We start from the raw sequence: 16,550 nt of genomic DNA, 5'->3' as shown, positions 1-16,550 counted from the left end.
TCGATTTATTGAGGAACAACTATCGCTATATCTACAATCCATATCATTTGAAAGCCTTTTCTCCAGGAATATTCGAATCGACTGTTCAAGTAGTTCAGGTTTGATAAGAGAAAACTGCAACTGCTAACATGTTATCGTCCGAAATCGAAGAGAGAAGGAAAACAGGATAGGACGGACGCACTCTTGTTTATGCGTACGTGTCAGATCTACCTAATATTGAATGGCTGGCTTTGGGCTAAATTCCGTGATTATTGGACTTATGCTCTTAATTTGAAATTTTGAATATAGATACGAAATGACTTTCCCACAAAACTGAGGATTCTTAAATTTTTCGGGGGGGCCTGTTCCCATAATTACAGGGGGAGACTAGCCAAGCTGCGTTCACAGAAGAGTGTCCTGGAGGATGAAGAGGAGGAAGATGAGGAGAAGGAGTGTTGCTGGCTGAAGAGTTTTGTTAGAGTGTTCCTTATTATCGTTTGGGTCATTACAATGGTAAGTTTAACGTGTACTTGACTGGTAAAAACACCAATAACAAATCAGGTTCAGTCATCTGGAAAAGCCTACGAGAGAGGCGAAACTCGAGTTGATTTCATCAGGTAGACTTGTATGGTCTGTTTCAGAGCATGTCCATCCCGCAGCGTCCTTCATCAGAGACACGATACTTTTCATTTACTCAAGTGTTGGGTCAACTCGAAAGTATCTCCAGAAAGTAACTCGTTAAATAGCGAAATACCCATTTTTTCCCAACCGAATACGAGTACAAAATTTGTGTCGACCCTGAGAATCGAAACGGGGACCTTCTACCTAATTACATATTTTTCATTTTCAGGTAACTTTGACCCTGAAGAAGGAACCAAGTGAAACGGAAAACTTGCACCAGATTTCAGTGCCCGAAAATCAAACTAAAAGTATCCTTTATTATTCATAGATCGAAAGAGATAGGAGAAAGCCAACTGTTCCGAGAACGAACCTTATCTGTATAGTATGAAATTCTCCCCGGGGCCAGAATCGAAAACCCTCCAAGCTAACTGGGCTGGTAGATCCAAGTTTTAGCGACTGAAAAAGGAAAGTGAAAAGCTTTTCTAGTCTGTTTTATGAGTTAAATTACTTTTATTACCATTGCACTGCTTCAAACTCTTGAAGTTCACAAAGGCCTCAGGATGAGGAGAAGGAGTGTTGCTGGCTGAAGAGTTTTGTTAGAGTGTTCCTTATTATCGTTTGGGTCATTACAATGGTAAGTTTAACTTGTACTTGACTGATAAAAACACCAATAACAAATCAAGTTCAGTCATCTGGAAAAGCCTACGAGAGAGGCGAAACTCGAGTTGATTTCATCAGGTAGACTTGTATGGTCTGTTTCGCAGCATCCCGCAGCGTCCTTCATCAGAGACACGATACTTTTCATTTACTTAAGTGTTGGGTCAACTTTTCATAAATATTAAATAAAATAATAATAATAATTATAAAAAAAATCTCTTGGACTATCTCATGAAAAGCATTTTAAGCGACTGCCTTTGGATTTGGAGTCAAAAAACATTCCTTATCCTACTCCCACGCACTAAGGTGTTAACATAATGGGACATCTTGTTTTAAGCTGACATTTTAAAAATAAAGTACCTACGTTTACTTTACTCACGAATTCACTGGTAATTCAGTAAACATAAAATTGTTAGGAGTTAAACAGCTCACTTCGTACATAAAACATGTGTAGGTTGACAGGGTGGCATTCGATAGTGGATACCTACCTACCAAACAAAGAGATTTAATTATAAGTAAGAGTATAAGTAGTGCTTTTTTAGACTGTCAGCTTAGAACAAGTTGTTCCATCATGCCAACTTACCAACAGTTTGTACCTATCTACATATACCTACTTACCTACCCTGAACTCTATAAATTTATTGACATCTTCTCTCCTAATTCCAGCCCTACAGTCATCCCCAACTTTCTCCCGGATTCAGATGGGGACGCATCAAATGATCCTCGGCTAGAAAGTTTGGAATCCTGCAGGAGAAAACTTGGAAGGAGATATGCCAGGTAAGGATCGACAACAGGAGACTATAAAGACCTAATAAGTGTTATGTTGCGGGTTCGATTTCTGCCCGGGGCGATCTTTTACCTAAATAGATTAGGTTCGTCCTCGGAACAGCTGTTTTTGTCCTAACCTGTCTTCATTCTCTCTTGATTTCGCGACGATAAGACATTTAAAAAATAAAGAAAATAGAAAGCTGAAAACAGTGGCTCTAGATAATTTGCTGACTGTACCTAACCTACCTAATTATTGATTTTGTATACAGGGCTGTTGGATCCTGCAATTCATCATGCGGAAAGAAGCCGTCAGCCTCATCCTTTCAGCCTACCCCGGAGTTCCAAGTGCAAGTAGGGTAAGTTTAATCTTTAATTCCCATTAATATTTTTCACGCTACCTAACCTTTAGGCCGGCCATTCACTATCAGGTAGACTCGACGGACGCACTCTTGTTTATGCGTACGTGTCAGATCTACCTAATATTGAATGGCTGGCTTTGGGCTAAATTCCGTGATTATTGGACTTAATATTATGCTCTTAATTTGAAATTTTGGATATAGATACGAAATGACTTTCCCACAAAACTGAGGATTCTTAAGTTTTTCGGGGGGGCCTGTTCCCATAATTACAGGGGGAGACTAGCCAAGCTGCGTTCACAGAAGAGTGTCCTGAAGGATGAAGAGGAGGAGGAGAAAAAAAAAAATTGCTTGAACAAATGAAAATCTCTTGTACAGTTTCAGACGGTTAGTAAACTTTGGTCGGTAGCCACAGTGGCAGAGAACATGTTGGACGTTGTACCCGAAATGAAAATCCACAAACTGTTCGATTTGGACCAGATTGACCACAAGTAAGTTGAAAGGTTCTGGAAAACCCGTCTCCTTGTTTAAATTAACCCTGTAATGCCCACTGTGACACATATGTCACACCGCAGGACCGCGGTCTGTGGCAGAATCGCAGAATATGCCACGAATACTCCCGTAGCAAAGTTTCAGCAAATCATTTCGTTGATTTTAACATCCTATTGCTGGATGAGATCCAAATCATTTATGAAAAAATATGTTCGTACTCTACACAAATCTGCTAAAGCGAATTGCCGCACTTCCTGGAAATCGAAAATTTCAGGCTTTCTTAGGAACTTTCTTGCGTCCACAACTAGTCTACGGCCGGCGGCCGTCGATCGATGTGAATTTATTGTGAATCGATGTGGATCGACGACCGGTCGACTATGTTTAGACACACCGTTAAAAACTTTGCCTCCTTGTTTTCAGAGTTCGAGAGGACAGCGTGGTTCGAGTTCAGTTGAGGTCAAATCTGAAGACGAGTCTACCTCTGGGTATTTCCTGTGATATAGCTCCTATCAAACCTGCTGATGGCATTTTATATGCTGGTCTACTGCTGACTGGACTGTACGTGCTGATCACAATTGATGTAAGTTTCGCTTACCTTATTTTATACATGGCTAGTGTAGCGCTCTTAGGGATTTGTCCCGAAAGCCGAAACCAATTCGAGTTTCACCTTTCTCGTAGGCTTCTTCAAGATAACTGAACTTGATTTGTTGTTGTTGTTTGTGTGGGTGTTGGACACTGTACTGTGGATGTAATTTTCCACCTTTTGTTAGTCAATCAGCAACTATGTACCATTCCGACTACGGATGCTGCGGTCTAAATAACTCCTGAAAGATGATTTTTCCCAAGTTCGAGTTCAATATTTAGATGTCGAAGTTGGAGTTCAAGTTCAATTACCTATAATAAAAACACTTCATCCACGTTCCTTCCAGAGAACAATGTGCTCATTATACAAAACCACAAAGTTTGTCAATATATTGGATAATTATTATAATATGGAACGTGATAATTCAGCTAATCCAGACTGACTGAATTGACTTGACCTTGACTTTGACACGTGACGGTACCCTCACACAGGCACTATTGACATTATTCTCGTAATATATTGAGGTATAACGAGGAGATATGTTTATAGCTATGATATTGATCACATGAAATAATAATTATCACCAAAACAAACACTCATTTGAGTCAGACATCTCTTGGGAAGTTTCATATAAGGCTTGGAAGTTTTATTGAGACCTTTCCTTTGATTCCTTTAAACAAGTTAGAAGGTAATATTATTTTGAACATTTGATATAGAGAAGGAAACTTCTGAGAGAAACAATATTATGTTTCTGTGTTCCTTTGATTCCTTTAAACAAGTTAGAAGGTAATATTATTTTGAACATTTGATATAGAGAAGGAAACTTCTGAGAGAAACAATATTAGGTATGTTTCTGTAACCTCATCCTCGACAGATAAGTTTAGTTCTCGCAACTGCTGGCTTTCTCCTATCCTGTCTGTCTTTTTTCTCTCTTTGATTTCGGCACAGCAGGACCTCCATTTTTACAGTTCTCGCGTTGAAACATATTTCTTTTGTTTCTTTGTACCCCGCCCCCGCGGCTTCCTAGGCAGCACAGAGTCCCCGGTTTAGGGACCACTGCTTCACAAGTCTGTCTTGTTTCAAGTATGTCATAGAGACATATAGATATCATCCTGGGGAAACAATACACACGCTTGTGTTTGCCTCAGTGAATTTCACAACAAAGGACACTGCGAAAGTGTAGAGGCTGCAGACTGTAGAAGTGTAGACCCTCTCTACAGCTGTGATGATTGTAGAGGCTGTGAAGATTGTGGTGACTGTAGCATCTTGAGGGCTGCAGACTGTAGAAGTGTAGACCCTCTCTACAGCTGTGATGATTGTAGAGGCTGTGAAGATTGTGGTGACTGTAGCATCTTGAGAATAAAGTTGTTTGTGTTAGCCTGTTAGCATTACGCGTGAAAGACGAAAGCGTTCCGTAACCTTCCTAGATTCCCTAATAGCGTTCCTCAACCTACAAACAAACAAACAACCAACCAACCAGACCACATTTTTTTTCTTTTTTTCATACTGAAACAAGGTCTTACAGATGTATTGTATTATGTTGTTAAACCCGTAAAATACCTTAGACTGCTGGGGTAAAGGGACAGATGTCATCTATTCCCACTCCTGCAGTATCCCACAGGGGTCGAATGAATTGGAACTAGGCCCAAACACTCAATATCTTGTGTTTCTTTGGCGTACAAGCCCAACTTGTCATCTTTTCAAGGGCAGAATGATAACTCATCCTCTTCGTAATCTTGAAATCAAGTGAATATTTTATTTAATTTAATGTCTATGTATTTGTCCGTATGTTAGGGTTACATTGACACAGAACTTGGCACACTTGTGAATCTAGAATAAACCTCATTTCCGTTCAGACGTTCAGAATAAAATCTTCCCCTAGCGGGAATTGAATTGTTTGTTTTTGTCCCGTGAGTTCAATTTTTTAATCGGTTTATCGAAATTTCGAAGAAAATAATTCCAGTCCTTAATGGGTTAAGTCCTTGGAGGTCACCAAATGTCGATTTTTACTTCTTTTAAATTTATTCCTTCTAAAGATACCTATAAAAAAAAACTGTTCGCCTTTCAGCTAAACTTTACATCCATAAATGTACGATAAAAATGATCAATAAAGTTCTCGTAAACTTCTCGGAAGATAAAAAATAAGAAAGCACAACTTTGTGACATAAACTGTAAATAAAAACATTGGGAAAATATTCCTTTTGATGTTATTCTGTTTTACAGTTAGTTATATAGGTACCTAAGAAGATGACCTATTACCTATTTATTGAAAAATTAAAATGTTGGTTTCTTTTTTCCTTAGTTTCTTGGACAGCATTTCTTTTTCCATTTATGGCACATCTATTAGGTAGGTATTTAGGATTCTATGTGTAGGAAAAGCAATAGCATAATAATGTCAGTAAAGAGGACTACACTACTTGTAGTCCTACTTTTACCAACACCGCACCGTCAATGAATAATGAATATTTCACAGACCAAGCTTTTACGAAAGTATGAGGTGGGACTTTGGAATGAAGACAGAACGGCGGTGAATATGCAGAGACTGTTCAGGAGTGGCCACACCTGACCTTCCGTTACCTGTGGAAATGGAGAACACATTATGAAGCTGGACAACAGACCAGACGGTTACAAGGTCAGATACCACACCTTACACATCAGTGAATTTCATCATGAAATGCTGCACTCAAAATCCTATAGCCTCAAACTACCAGTTCCTCTTTTCTGAACATAAAGTAATGATTGTCTCACTTGAAAATAAACAGACAGACTTTAGAATCATATTACCATAAGAAAGCGCAAAAAAAAAAATTGCTTGAACAAATGAAAATCTCTTGTACAGTTTCAGACGGTTAGTAAACTTTGGTCGGTAGCCACAGTGGCAGAGAGCATGTTGGAAGTTGTACCCGAAATGAAAATCCACAAACTGTTCGATTTGGACCAGATTGACCACAAGTAAGTTGAAAGAAGTCTCGTGATACAAAAGTGGATCACACCGTACCACCACCAAAGTGACGGTGATACAAAAATGGATCACATCGTACACAATGTGTTAACAACATAATACAATACATCTGTAAGACCTTGTTTCATTATGAAAAAAAGAAAAAAAAAGTGGTCTGTTTGGTTGGTTGTTTGTTTGTTTGTTTGTTTGTTTGTTTGTTTGTTTGTTTGTTTGTAGGTTGAGGAACGCTACTAGGAAATGTAGGAAGGTTACGGAACGCTTTCGTCTTTCACGCGTAATGCTAACAGGCTAACACAAACAACTTTATCCTCAAGATGCTACAGTCACCACAATCTTCACAGCCTCTACAATCATCACAGCTGTAGAGAGGGTCTACACTACAGTCTGCAGCCTCTACACTTTTGCAGTGTCCTTTGTTGTGAAATTCACTGAGGCAAACACAAGCGTGTGTATTGTTTCCCCAGGATGATATCTATGTCTCTATGACATAGGTACTTGAAACAAGACAGACTTGTGAAGCAGTGGTCTCTAAACCGGGGACTCTGTGCTGCCTAGGAAGCGGCGGGGGCGGGGTACAAAGAAACAAAAGAAATAGGTTTCAAAGCGAGAACTGTAAAAATGGAGGTCCTGCTGTGCCGAAATCAAAGAGAAGACAGACAGGATGACAGGATAGGAGAAAGCCAGCAGTTGCGAGAACTAAACTTATCTGTTAACTTTTGGTAAGTGCACATCTTGTTGAACTGAATGTCTGATAAATATGAAGGTCGTGTGATGTTCACACCGTTTTTCTTCTTCTTCTCCCCCTCCTTCTTCGTCTTCTTCTTCTCCCCCTCCTCCTCCTTCCTCTTTTTCTTCTTCGTCTTCTCCTCCTTCGTTTTCTTCTTCGCTACTTTTTTTTCTACTACCCAGCAGACAAACCAAAAAAAGTCCAAGTCACGTGTTTTTTCGCCTTTGTTGCTGTACATTTGCATTCAAAATTGAAGGAACACGAGGCAAACATATTGTCCCCAAGCAAGCGGGGAATTGTCAATTCACGGGCACTGTGGTGTCATTGAAGGAAAAGATGGCAAAAAATAGAAAAAGAATGAGTTAATGAGATGCTGTGTCCCATATTGGGGATGTGTTGCATCTCATGTTTTTTTAAAGGTAGGTTAAATTACCTACTTACCTATGTATGTTCATTAAATTAATTTAGTGTAATCATACTCTGTGGTGCTGTGGTACTAATATATAGGTTCCGAGTTTACATTTAGATATGATCGATCAAAATCTGCTGTGCTTTGCTGTACGTACAGCAAAACGTATTATTTTCCAAAACAAATGGCGCTGGTAATGAGTACCTACCTACCTATGTAGTATGTAGGTATGTTCATTAAATTAATTTAGTGTAATCATACTCTGTGGTGCTGTGGTACCAATATATAGGTTCCGAGTAAACATTTAGATATGATTATATTTGAATTAAAATAGTTCAAACCATGAGAGTCTGATAAAATAGAAAGTTCAAATATTTTCCGTTGCGTTGGCGAATGAGGAAATCTTTTAAATCCTTGAGCTTTATCCAGGATATTATTGTTTGATAGATGTTTAATGTCACTGCGTAAGTGCATAAGTTGATATATTTCGACCACTACTATGGCCATGTAACCAAAACCAAATGTCAGCCCAAAAGCGATCACCTTAGGGCTGATTGAGGGCTGACGAAAAACGCCGACCCCGTCTGTACACGGGGAAAAGGCGAAAAAAAAGAAGAAGAAGAAGGGCTTTAGTGACCGGAATTTTAAGCTCTATTGGTAGACAAACTACCCGCCTACTCACGTTAACCTCACCCAGCCTGAGTGAGGCCCCAACAGCACGAGATTACCCATCCGGATACTAACTACGCGAAACCAGGCTTATATCCAGGATATTATCGCGGTGGCCCAAGAATCCATACAGTGACTTAGCGGGGGGTAGTTGCTCCAAGCTTTTGTAGTCCAGTTCACAGAAAAGGAATAAACTAAGAGGAAGCCGGCTCTGTGCGCAACGTTGCTAAACTTTTTCAGAATATAAATAAGATTTGTTTGTTAATGTCTACTAGATAGGGGATAGTCTGTAATCCACACCAGTCAAGTGAAGACCATGTCCAGAAATATGTAGAATAAGATTTGTGGTAAACACTCACCGACTCGAGAATCCCAGGATGCAGAGCAATGATCGCGTTAGGTGGATCGCCTACAATACTGGCACCACCTCCGATGTTGGAGAAGATCATCATGGCCATCAATATCGGCGACGGATTCAACTCGCACACCTCACACAGACGGATGGTGACGGGCGTCATGAGGAGGATTGTGGTGACCAAGGTTCTGTTGATCACCTGAAACGAATCATAAATTTGCCCAATTTTTGAGGTAGGTATCTAAGAATTTGGTACTTATTGAATTTTGTAAGGTCTTATCGTCCTGAAAGTAAAGAGAGAAGGAAGACGGGATAGGGAACGTGATAATTCAGCTAATCCAGAATCCAGACTGACTGAATTGACTTGACCTTGACTTTGACACGTGACGGTACCCTCACACAGGATTGAGATTATACTCGTAATATATCGAGGTATAACGTGGAGATATGTTTATAGCTATGATATTGATCACATGAAATAATATAATTATCACCAAAACAAACACTCATAAAAAAGCGACATCATAAAAACCGCCGGATAATTTTATCAAGTGTGAGGTCACGGTGTTTCCTTATTAGAACAGGTGTTGATAAACTATAAATAAATATTATGGGAATGATAAATATGTATAATTGATAGATGTTTTAAAATGATAAGTCCCACCTCATACTTTCGTGAAAGATTGGTCCGTGAAATATTCATTGACGGTGCGGTGTTGGTAAAAGTAGGTACCTACTACAAAAATGTAGTCCTCTTTACTGACATTATTATGCTATTGCTTTTCCTACACATAGAATCTTAAATACCTACCTAATAGATGTGCCATAAATGGATTAAAAAGAAATGCTGTCCAACAAACTAAGGAAAAAAGAAACCAGCATTTTAAGTTTTTAATAAATAAGTACCTAATAGGTCATCTTCTTAGGTACCTATCTGTAAAACAGAATAAAAAAAGGAATATTTTCCCAATGTTTTTATTTACAGTTTATGTCACAAAGTTGTGCTTTCTTATTTTTTATCTTCCGAGAAGTTTACGAGAACTTTATTGATCATTTTTATCGTACATTTATGGATGTAAAGTTTAGCTGAAAGGCGAACAGTTTTTTTTATATCTTTAGAAGGAATAAATTTAAAAAAATCGACATTTGGTGACCTCCAAGGACTTAACCCATTAAGGACTGGAATTATTTTCTTCAAAATTTCAATAAACCGATTAAAAAATTGAACTCACGGGACAAAAACAAACAATTCAATTCCCGCTAGGGGAAGATTTTATTCTGAACGTCTGAACGGATAAGGTTCGTTTTCGGAATGGGTGGCTTTCTTATATCCTGTCTTCCTTCTCTCTTTACTTTCGGGACGATAAGACCTTATGTAGTACGAATTTTTACAATGAGGTTTTGATGAACATACAGATTTTTCCCAAGTTCGAGTTCAATATTTAGATGTCGAAGTTGGAGTTTAAGTTCAATTACCTATAATAAAAACACTTCATCCACGTTCCTTCCAGAGTTTGTCAATATATTGGATAATTATAATATGGAACGTGATAATTCAGCTAATCCAGAATCCAGACTGACTGAATTGACTTGACCTTGACTTTGACACGTGACGGTACCCTCACACAGGCACTATTGACATTATACTCGTAATATATTGAGGTATAACGTGGAGATATGTTTATAGCTATGATATTGATCACATAAAATAATAATTATCACCAAAATAAACACTCATAAAAAAGCGACATCATAAAAACCGCCGGATAATTTTATCAAGTGCGAGGTCACGGTGTTTCCTTATTAGAACAGGTGTTGATAAACTATAAATAAATATTATGGGAATGATAAATATGTATAATTGACAGATGTTTTAAAATGATAAGTCCCACCTCATACTTTCGTGAAAGTTTGGTCCGTGAAATATTCATTGACGGTGCGGTGTTGGTAAAAGTATATACTACAAGTGTAGTCCTCTTTACTGACATTATTATGCTATTGGTTTTCCTACACATAGAATCATAAATACCTACCTAATAGATGTGCCATAAATGGATTAAAAAGAAATGCTGTCCAAGAAACTAAGGAAAAAAGAAACCAGCATTTTAATTTTTTAATAAATAGGTAATAGGTTATCTTCTTAGGTAGGTACCTATAACTATCTGGTATAACAAAGGTAGTAACGGTGTCCCAAAGTGTCCCATAGGTAGGTATAACAAAGGTAGTAACGGTGTCCCAAAGTGTCCCATAGGTAGGTATAACAAAGGTAGTAACGGTGTCCCAAAGTGTCCCATAGGTAGGTATAACAAAGGTAGTAACGGTGTCCCAAAGTGTCCCATAGGTAGGTATAACAAAGGTAGTAACGGTGTCCCAAAGTGTCCCATAGGTAGGTATAACAAAGGTAGTAACGGTGTCCCAAAGTGTCCCATAGGTAGGTATAACAAAGGTAGTAACGGTGTCCCAAAGTGTCCCATAGGTAGGTATAACAAAGGTAGTAACGGTGTCCCAAAGTGTCCCATAGGTAGGTATAACAAAGGTAGTAACGGTGTCCCAAAGTGTCCCATAGGTAGGTATAACAAAGGTAGTAACGGTGTCCCAAAGTGTCCCATAGGTAGGTATAACAAAGGTAGTAACGGTGTCCCAAAGTGTCCCATAGGTAGGTATAACAAAGGTAGTAACGGTGTCCCAAAGTGTCCCATAGGTAGGTATAACAAAGGTAGTAACGGTGTCCCAAAGTGTCCCATAGGTAGGTATAACAAAGGTAGTAACGGTGTCCCAAAGTGTCCCATAGGTAGGTATAACAAAGGTAGTAACGGTGTCCCAAAGTGTCCCATAGGTAGGTATAACAAAGGTAGTAACGGTGTCCCAAAGTGTCCCATAGGTAGGTATAACAAAGGTAGTAACGGTGTCCCAAAGTGTCCCATAGGTAGGTATAACAAAGGTAGTAACGGTGTCCCAAAGTGTCCCATAGGTAGGTATAACAAAGGTAGTAACGGTGTCCCAAAGTGTCCCATAGGTAGGTATAACAAAGGTTTACCTTTGGACAGAGTAATGTGTAGATCTGACTACAATGATTACTAATGGTGAGTTTCACCAATGACTTAATGAGAGATTTCGCTAACGGGAGAATTTACAATGATCCAAAAAGGAGCTTTTAATGATGCAAATAGGAGTTTTTAATGATCCAAAAAGAAGGAGTTTTTAAATACTCCTTTTTGAATAGTTAAAAACTCCTTTTTGGATCATTAAAAATTCTCCCCCTTTAATTAAATCTCTCATTATGTCGTTGGTGAAATCCACCATTAATCTTAACTGAACATTGATTACTGATTACTAAAACCCTTACATATTAAAATAAATTATTATAAGCTACTTATTTTCTATTCTTCTTAGAGACCCTCTTCGAATGAAATCATGTCTTGGGTGGATATGGAAACATTGGTGCTCTTGTTCTCTATGATGGTCCTGGTTTCCATCTTTTCCGAGTCTGGAGCGTTTGATTGGTTGGCAGTCCTGGCTTACCGGGTAAGTTAACAGTGATCAAATATCATTTTCAGCTAAAGATCTTAGACTATGTCTTAAAATAGCAGCGGACACGATTTCCACTTCCTCAAACCTCCGGGGACTAAAGAGAATTTAGGATTAGGAAGATCCCTCAGTCACGGCACTTCAATAAATCTCGTAGGACATTTCAAATAAAGTTTCCTCTGAAGCAATGCTCCATTCCGGTGAAGTTATATCACTGCCTTAAGTCAATTCCATGGCATTTTTGATACAAAATACAACGGGGTTTGTTTTGACACGTAAAGCAAACAGCTCGTGGCAGGTAGAACCGTGCTTGCTACCATTCAATTCCCTTTGGTTACACAGAACGGAATATTAGAAGTGGTAACCCATGTTCTTCAAGTGAACGTAAATAGAAAAGCAAACACCCATCTCAACATGGCAAGGTTTAAGAAAACATCAGGCAGGTTTGCTAGCTCTAAGTCATATTTACCTTCTTAATCTCTCTCAACTTATTAGAGAACCGTTTTGAAGATATCTGGAAACAAGACGAAGGGAATGACAAAGAAGAAAGAAATGAAATTCCCCCGACGAAGAATAGGGAATGAAAAATGTTTTCATATGAAGAAAATAAAAAGATAAACAGATAAAGAAGGGAGAGAGGGACTCGCCAAGGAGAGACAACATAAGAATATTGTAAGAGAAATAGGTTGAGATGAAAAAGAGAAAAGTTAGAAGAAGGGAAATGGCAGAAGAGCAGGAAGTAGGAAAAGGCAGAGTAAAGATGTTATTAAAGTAAAGTTTAGAAATGAGCAATCCTTACCCCCCCCCCCCTCTCCCAGGCTACTGGATCCTAGCACCCCCCTCCCACGAACAAATCAGGGTGGAGTTGGTGGGGGCATTTCTTCCCCCCTACTACAGCAACCTATCGTCACGCACTCTGGAGGTGTGGCTGGACATTGTACCACGGAGCGAGGTTCATATCAAACGGGGACACCCTGTAGAGACCAATGACCGGGGGTACAAGGTAACTATAAAAGGGTCGGAGGGAATGTTGACATATTTATGTATGTATTCAGTCTAATTGGGACCCATCTAAATGAGAAACCTGGATAAGTGGGAAAAACTGCCGGTCCCTTATTTATCATATGGAGCGATATTGCCGTTCCCTTGAATTCCATAAAAATTTATTAAACCGTTCAGAAGTTCTCTGACTTTAATAGGTAAGGTTTTGCTGCTGTCAAATCCGTAAGGAGAGAAAAGACTTTATGAAAGATGAAGGTTTGAGTCAGACATCTCTTGGGAAGTTTCATATAAGGCTTGGAAGTTTTATTGAGACCTTTCCTTTGATTCCTTTAAACAAGTTAGAAGTTAGAAGGCAATATTATTTTTTAACATTTGATAAAGAGAAGGAAACTTCTGAGAGAAACAATATTATGTTTCTGTGAAGTTTTCACTGCCTTAAGTCAATTCCATGACGTTTCTATAGGTTCGTTCTTCAAATATCCAAATAATTCATCCGTTTTGAGCTCAAAGAGCCAGGGGACATTAAAGCAGGGCGCTTTCTTATGGTTCTAAAGTCTGTCTGTTTATTTTCAAGTGAGACAATTATTACTTTATGTTCAGAAAAGAGGAACTGGTAGTTTGAGGCTATAGGATTTTGAGTGCAGCATTTCATGATGAAATTCACTGACGTGTAAGGTGTGGTATCTGACCTTGTAACCGTCTGGTCTGTTGTCCAGCTTCATAATGTGTTCTCCATTTCCACAGCTAACGGAAGGTCAGGTGTGGCCACTCCTGAACAGTCTCTGCATATTCACCGCCGTTCTGTCTTCATTCCTGGACAATGTCACCACAATCCTCCTCATGACGCCCGTCACCATCCGTCTGTGTGAGGTGTGCGAGTTGAATCCGTCGCCGATATTGATGGCCATGATGATCTTCTCCAACATCGGAGGTGGTGCCAGTATTGTAGGCGATCCACCTAACGCGATCATTGCTCTGCATCCTGGGATTCTCGAGTCGGTGAGTGTTTACCACAAATCTTATTTATATTCTGAAAAAGTTTAGCAACGTTGCGCACAGAGCCGGCTTCCTCTTAGTTTATTCCTTTTCTGTGAACTGGACTACAAAAGCTTGGAGCAACTACCCCCCGCTAAGTCACTGTATGGATTCTTGGGCCACCGCGATAATATCCTGGATATAAGCCTGGTTTCGCGTAGTTAGTATCCGGATGGGTAATCTCGTGCTGTTGGGGCCTCACTCAGGCTGGGTGAGGTTAACGTGAGTAGGCGGGTAGTTTGTCTACCAATAGAGCTTAAAATTCCGGTCACTAAAGCCCTTCTTCTTCTTCTTTTTTTTCGCCTTTTCCCCGTGTACAGACGGGGTCGGCGTTTTTCGTCAGCCCTCAATCAGCCCTAAGGTGATCGCTTTTGGGCTGACATTTGGTTTTGGTTACAAAATTTTACGAGTGGATGCCCTTCGCACTCAATCTTTGGCAGTGACATTAAACATCTATCAAACAATAATATCCTGGATAAAGCTCAAGGATTTAAAAGATTTCCTCATTCGCCAACGCAACGGTATGATACCAGAAGCAGTTCCCGTGAATTGACAATTCCCCGCTTGCTTCGGGACAATATGTTTGCCTCGTGTTCCTTCAATTTTGAATGCAAATGTACAGCAACAAAGGCGAAGAAACACGCGACTTGGACTTTTTTTGGTTTGTCTGCTGGGTAGTAGAAAAAAAAGTAGCGAAGAAGAAAACGAAGGAGGAGAAGACGAAGAAGAAAAAGAGGAAGGAGGAGGAGAAGAAGAAGAAGAAGAAGAAGAAGAAGAAGAAGAAGAAGAAGAAGAAGAAGAAGAAGAAAAACGGTGTGAACATCACACGACCTTCATATTTATCAGACATTCAGTTCAACAAGATGTGCACTTACCAAAAGTTTTTACTGAGTTATTTGACTTTCTCATCTTCAAGGCCCGCTCCCACTTGTCGTTCGGAAAAAAATCGTGTCGTGCGTAGTGGGAACACTCTCATTTAAATTACATTGCCCAGAGAAGGATAGTTTGTGTCCGGAAAAAAATCGTCATATTTATCAGACATTCAGTTCAACAAGATGTGCACTTACCAAAAGTTTTTACTGAGTTATTTGACTTTCTCATCTTCAAGGCCCGCCCCCACTTGTCGTTCGGAAAAAAATCGTGTCGTGCGTAGTGGGAACACTCTTATATAAATTACATTGCCCAGAGAAGGATATTTTGTGTCCGGAAAAAAAAAAAAATCGGTTATTTTACTTTCTCATCATTAACGTTTAGTTTCCTCTTTTACAGGGTGTCACATTCAGCACTTTCAGTCAGCACATGGGTCTCGGTTTGATCATCGTCATGGTGTACGTTCATTTTCACCTGCGGTTCGCTTTCAGAAAAGAAGGCGATTTCAAGTTCAAAGATCCTCAGGATGTTCAAGGTAAGGAAATCCATCGTGGGATATAATTTCGCATAAGCATCACTGAATACAATTTCGTGGGATAAAAACCTTGTGGGAGGGATTTTTTTTATAACTCTGTGAAGAATTTCTTTTGTGACTTTTTCTTCTATGACTATTTGACTATGAACTATGAATGCACCTCATTCGTAGCTTCCAAGGTGGAATCACCTGCGGTTCGCTTTCAGAAAAGAAGGCGATTTCAAGTTCAAAGATCCTCAGGATGTTCAAGGTAAGGAAATCCATCGTGGGATAGAATTTCGCATAAGCATCACTGAATACAATTTCGTGGGATAAAAACCTTGTGGGAGGGATTTTTTTTATTTTTTTTATAACTCTGCGAAGAATTTCTTTTGTGACTTTTTCTTCTATGACTATTTGACTATGAACTATGAATGCACCTCATTCGTAGTTTCCAAGGTGGAAAGTGGTGTTGTGTGCGCCACAACTTCCCCGCCTCTAAAATTCTTCAACCCCTCTCAAATAGGATAAGATTTTTTTTTTGTTTTTGTTTTTAAAAGATGATTGTTTCACCGCCGTTTTTATTTCTTAGCAATGAAACAACTGCTATACATTAGACGCATGTGGTCTGTGTCGTAGCATGCCCATCCCGTAGTATGCCTCTCATCAGATTAGTATAGGATAAGAGTTTTTTATTTAATTTCTTAGAATAATTCCAGCTTGAGCAAAATAACAATTAACAAATTATACCAAAAACTCTGAGTAAAGTTTAGAAATGAGCTTCGCTGTATGAGTTTGAAAGTTGAAATATAGACCATGAAATCTCAGGGGTTCAAATAAATAAAAATTAAACCGTTCAGAAGTTCTCTGACTTTAATAGGTAAGGTTTTGCTGCTGTCAAATCCGTAAGGAGAGCAAAGACTTTATGAAAGATGAAGGTTTGAGTCAGACATCTCTTGGGAAGTTTCATATAAGGCTTGGAAGTTTTATTGAGACCTTTCCTTTGATTCCTTTAAACAAGTT

General features: G+C 39.1%; 1 protein-coding gene across 1 annotated transcript in view; it reads left to right on the top strand.

The window, feature by feature from the left end:
- The first annotated feature begins 364 nt into the window (after positions 1-364).
- The window catches only part of LOC103509098 (P protein-like), a 31,833-nt gene continuing 15,647 nt past the window's right edge, over positions 365-16,550 (top strand). Inside the window, exons 1-10 of the mRNA XM_026823519.1 lie at positions 365-492; positions 830-908; positions 1,932-2,034; positions 2,295-2,376; positions 2,760-2,872; positions 3,294-3,508; positions 10,775-10,784; positions 11,974-12,103; positions 13,853-14,107; positions 15,413-15,548. Coding sequence (XP_026679320.1) covers positions 490-492; positions 830-908; positions 1,932-2,034; positions 2,295-2,376; positions 2,760-2,872; positions 3,294-3,508; positions 10,775-10,784; positions 11,974-12,103; positions 13,853-14,107; positions 15,413-15,548 — 1,126 coding nt within the window. The 5' untranslated portion in view covers positions 365-489. The remainder of the gene's footprint in view (positions 493-829; positions 909-1,931; positions 2,035-2,294; positions 2,377-2,759; positions 2,873-3,293; positions 3,509-10,774; positions 10,785-11,973; positions 12,104-13,852; positions 14,108-15,412; positions 15,549-16,550) is intronic.

This window comes from Diaphorina citri, unplaced genomic scaffold (assembly GCF_000475195.1).
Source record: "Diaphorina citri unplaced genomic scaffold, Diaci psyllid genome assembly version 1.1 scaffold467, whole genome shotgun sequence".
Classification (NCBI taxonomy): domain Eukaryota; kingdom Metazoa; phylum Arthropoda; class Insecta; order Hemiptera; family Psyllidae; genus Diaphorina; species Diaphorina citri.
This window is presented reverse-complemented; position numbering and strand designations above follow the sequence as displayed.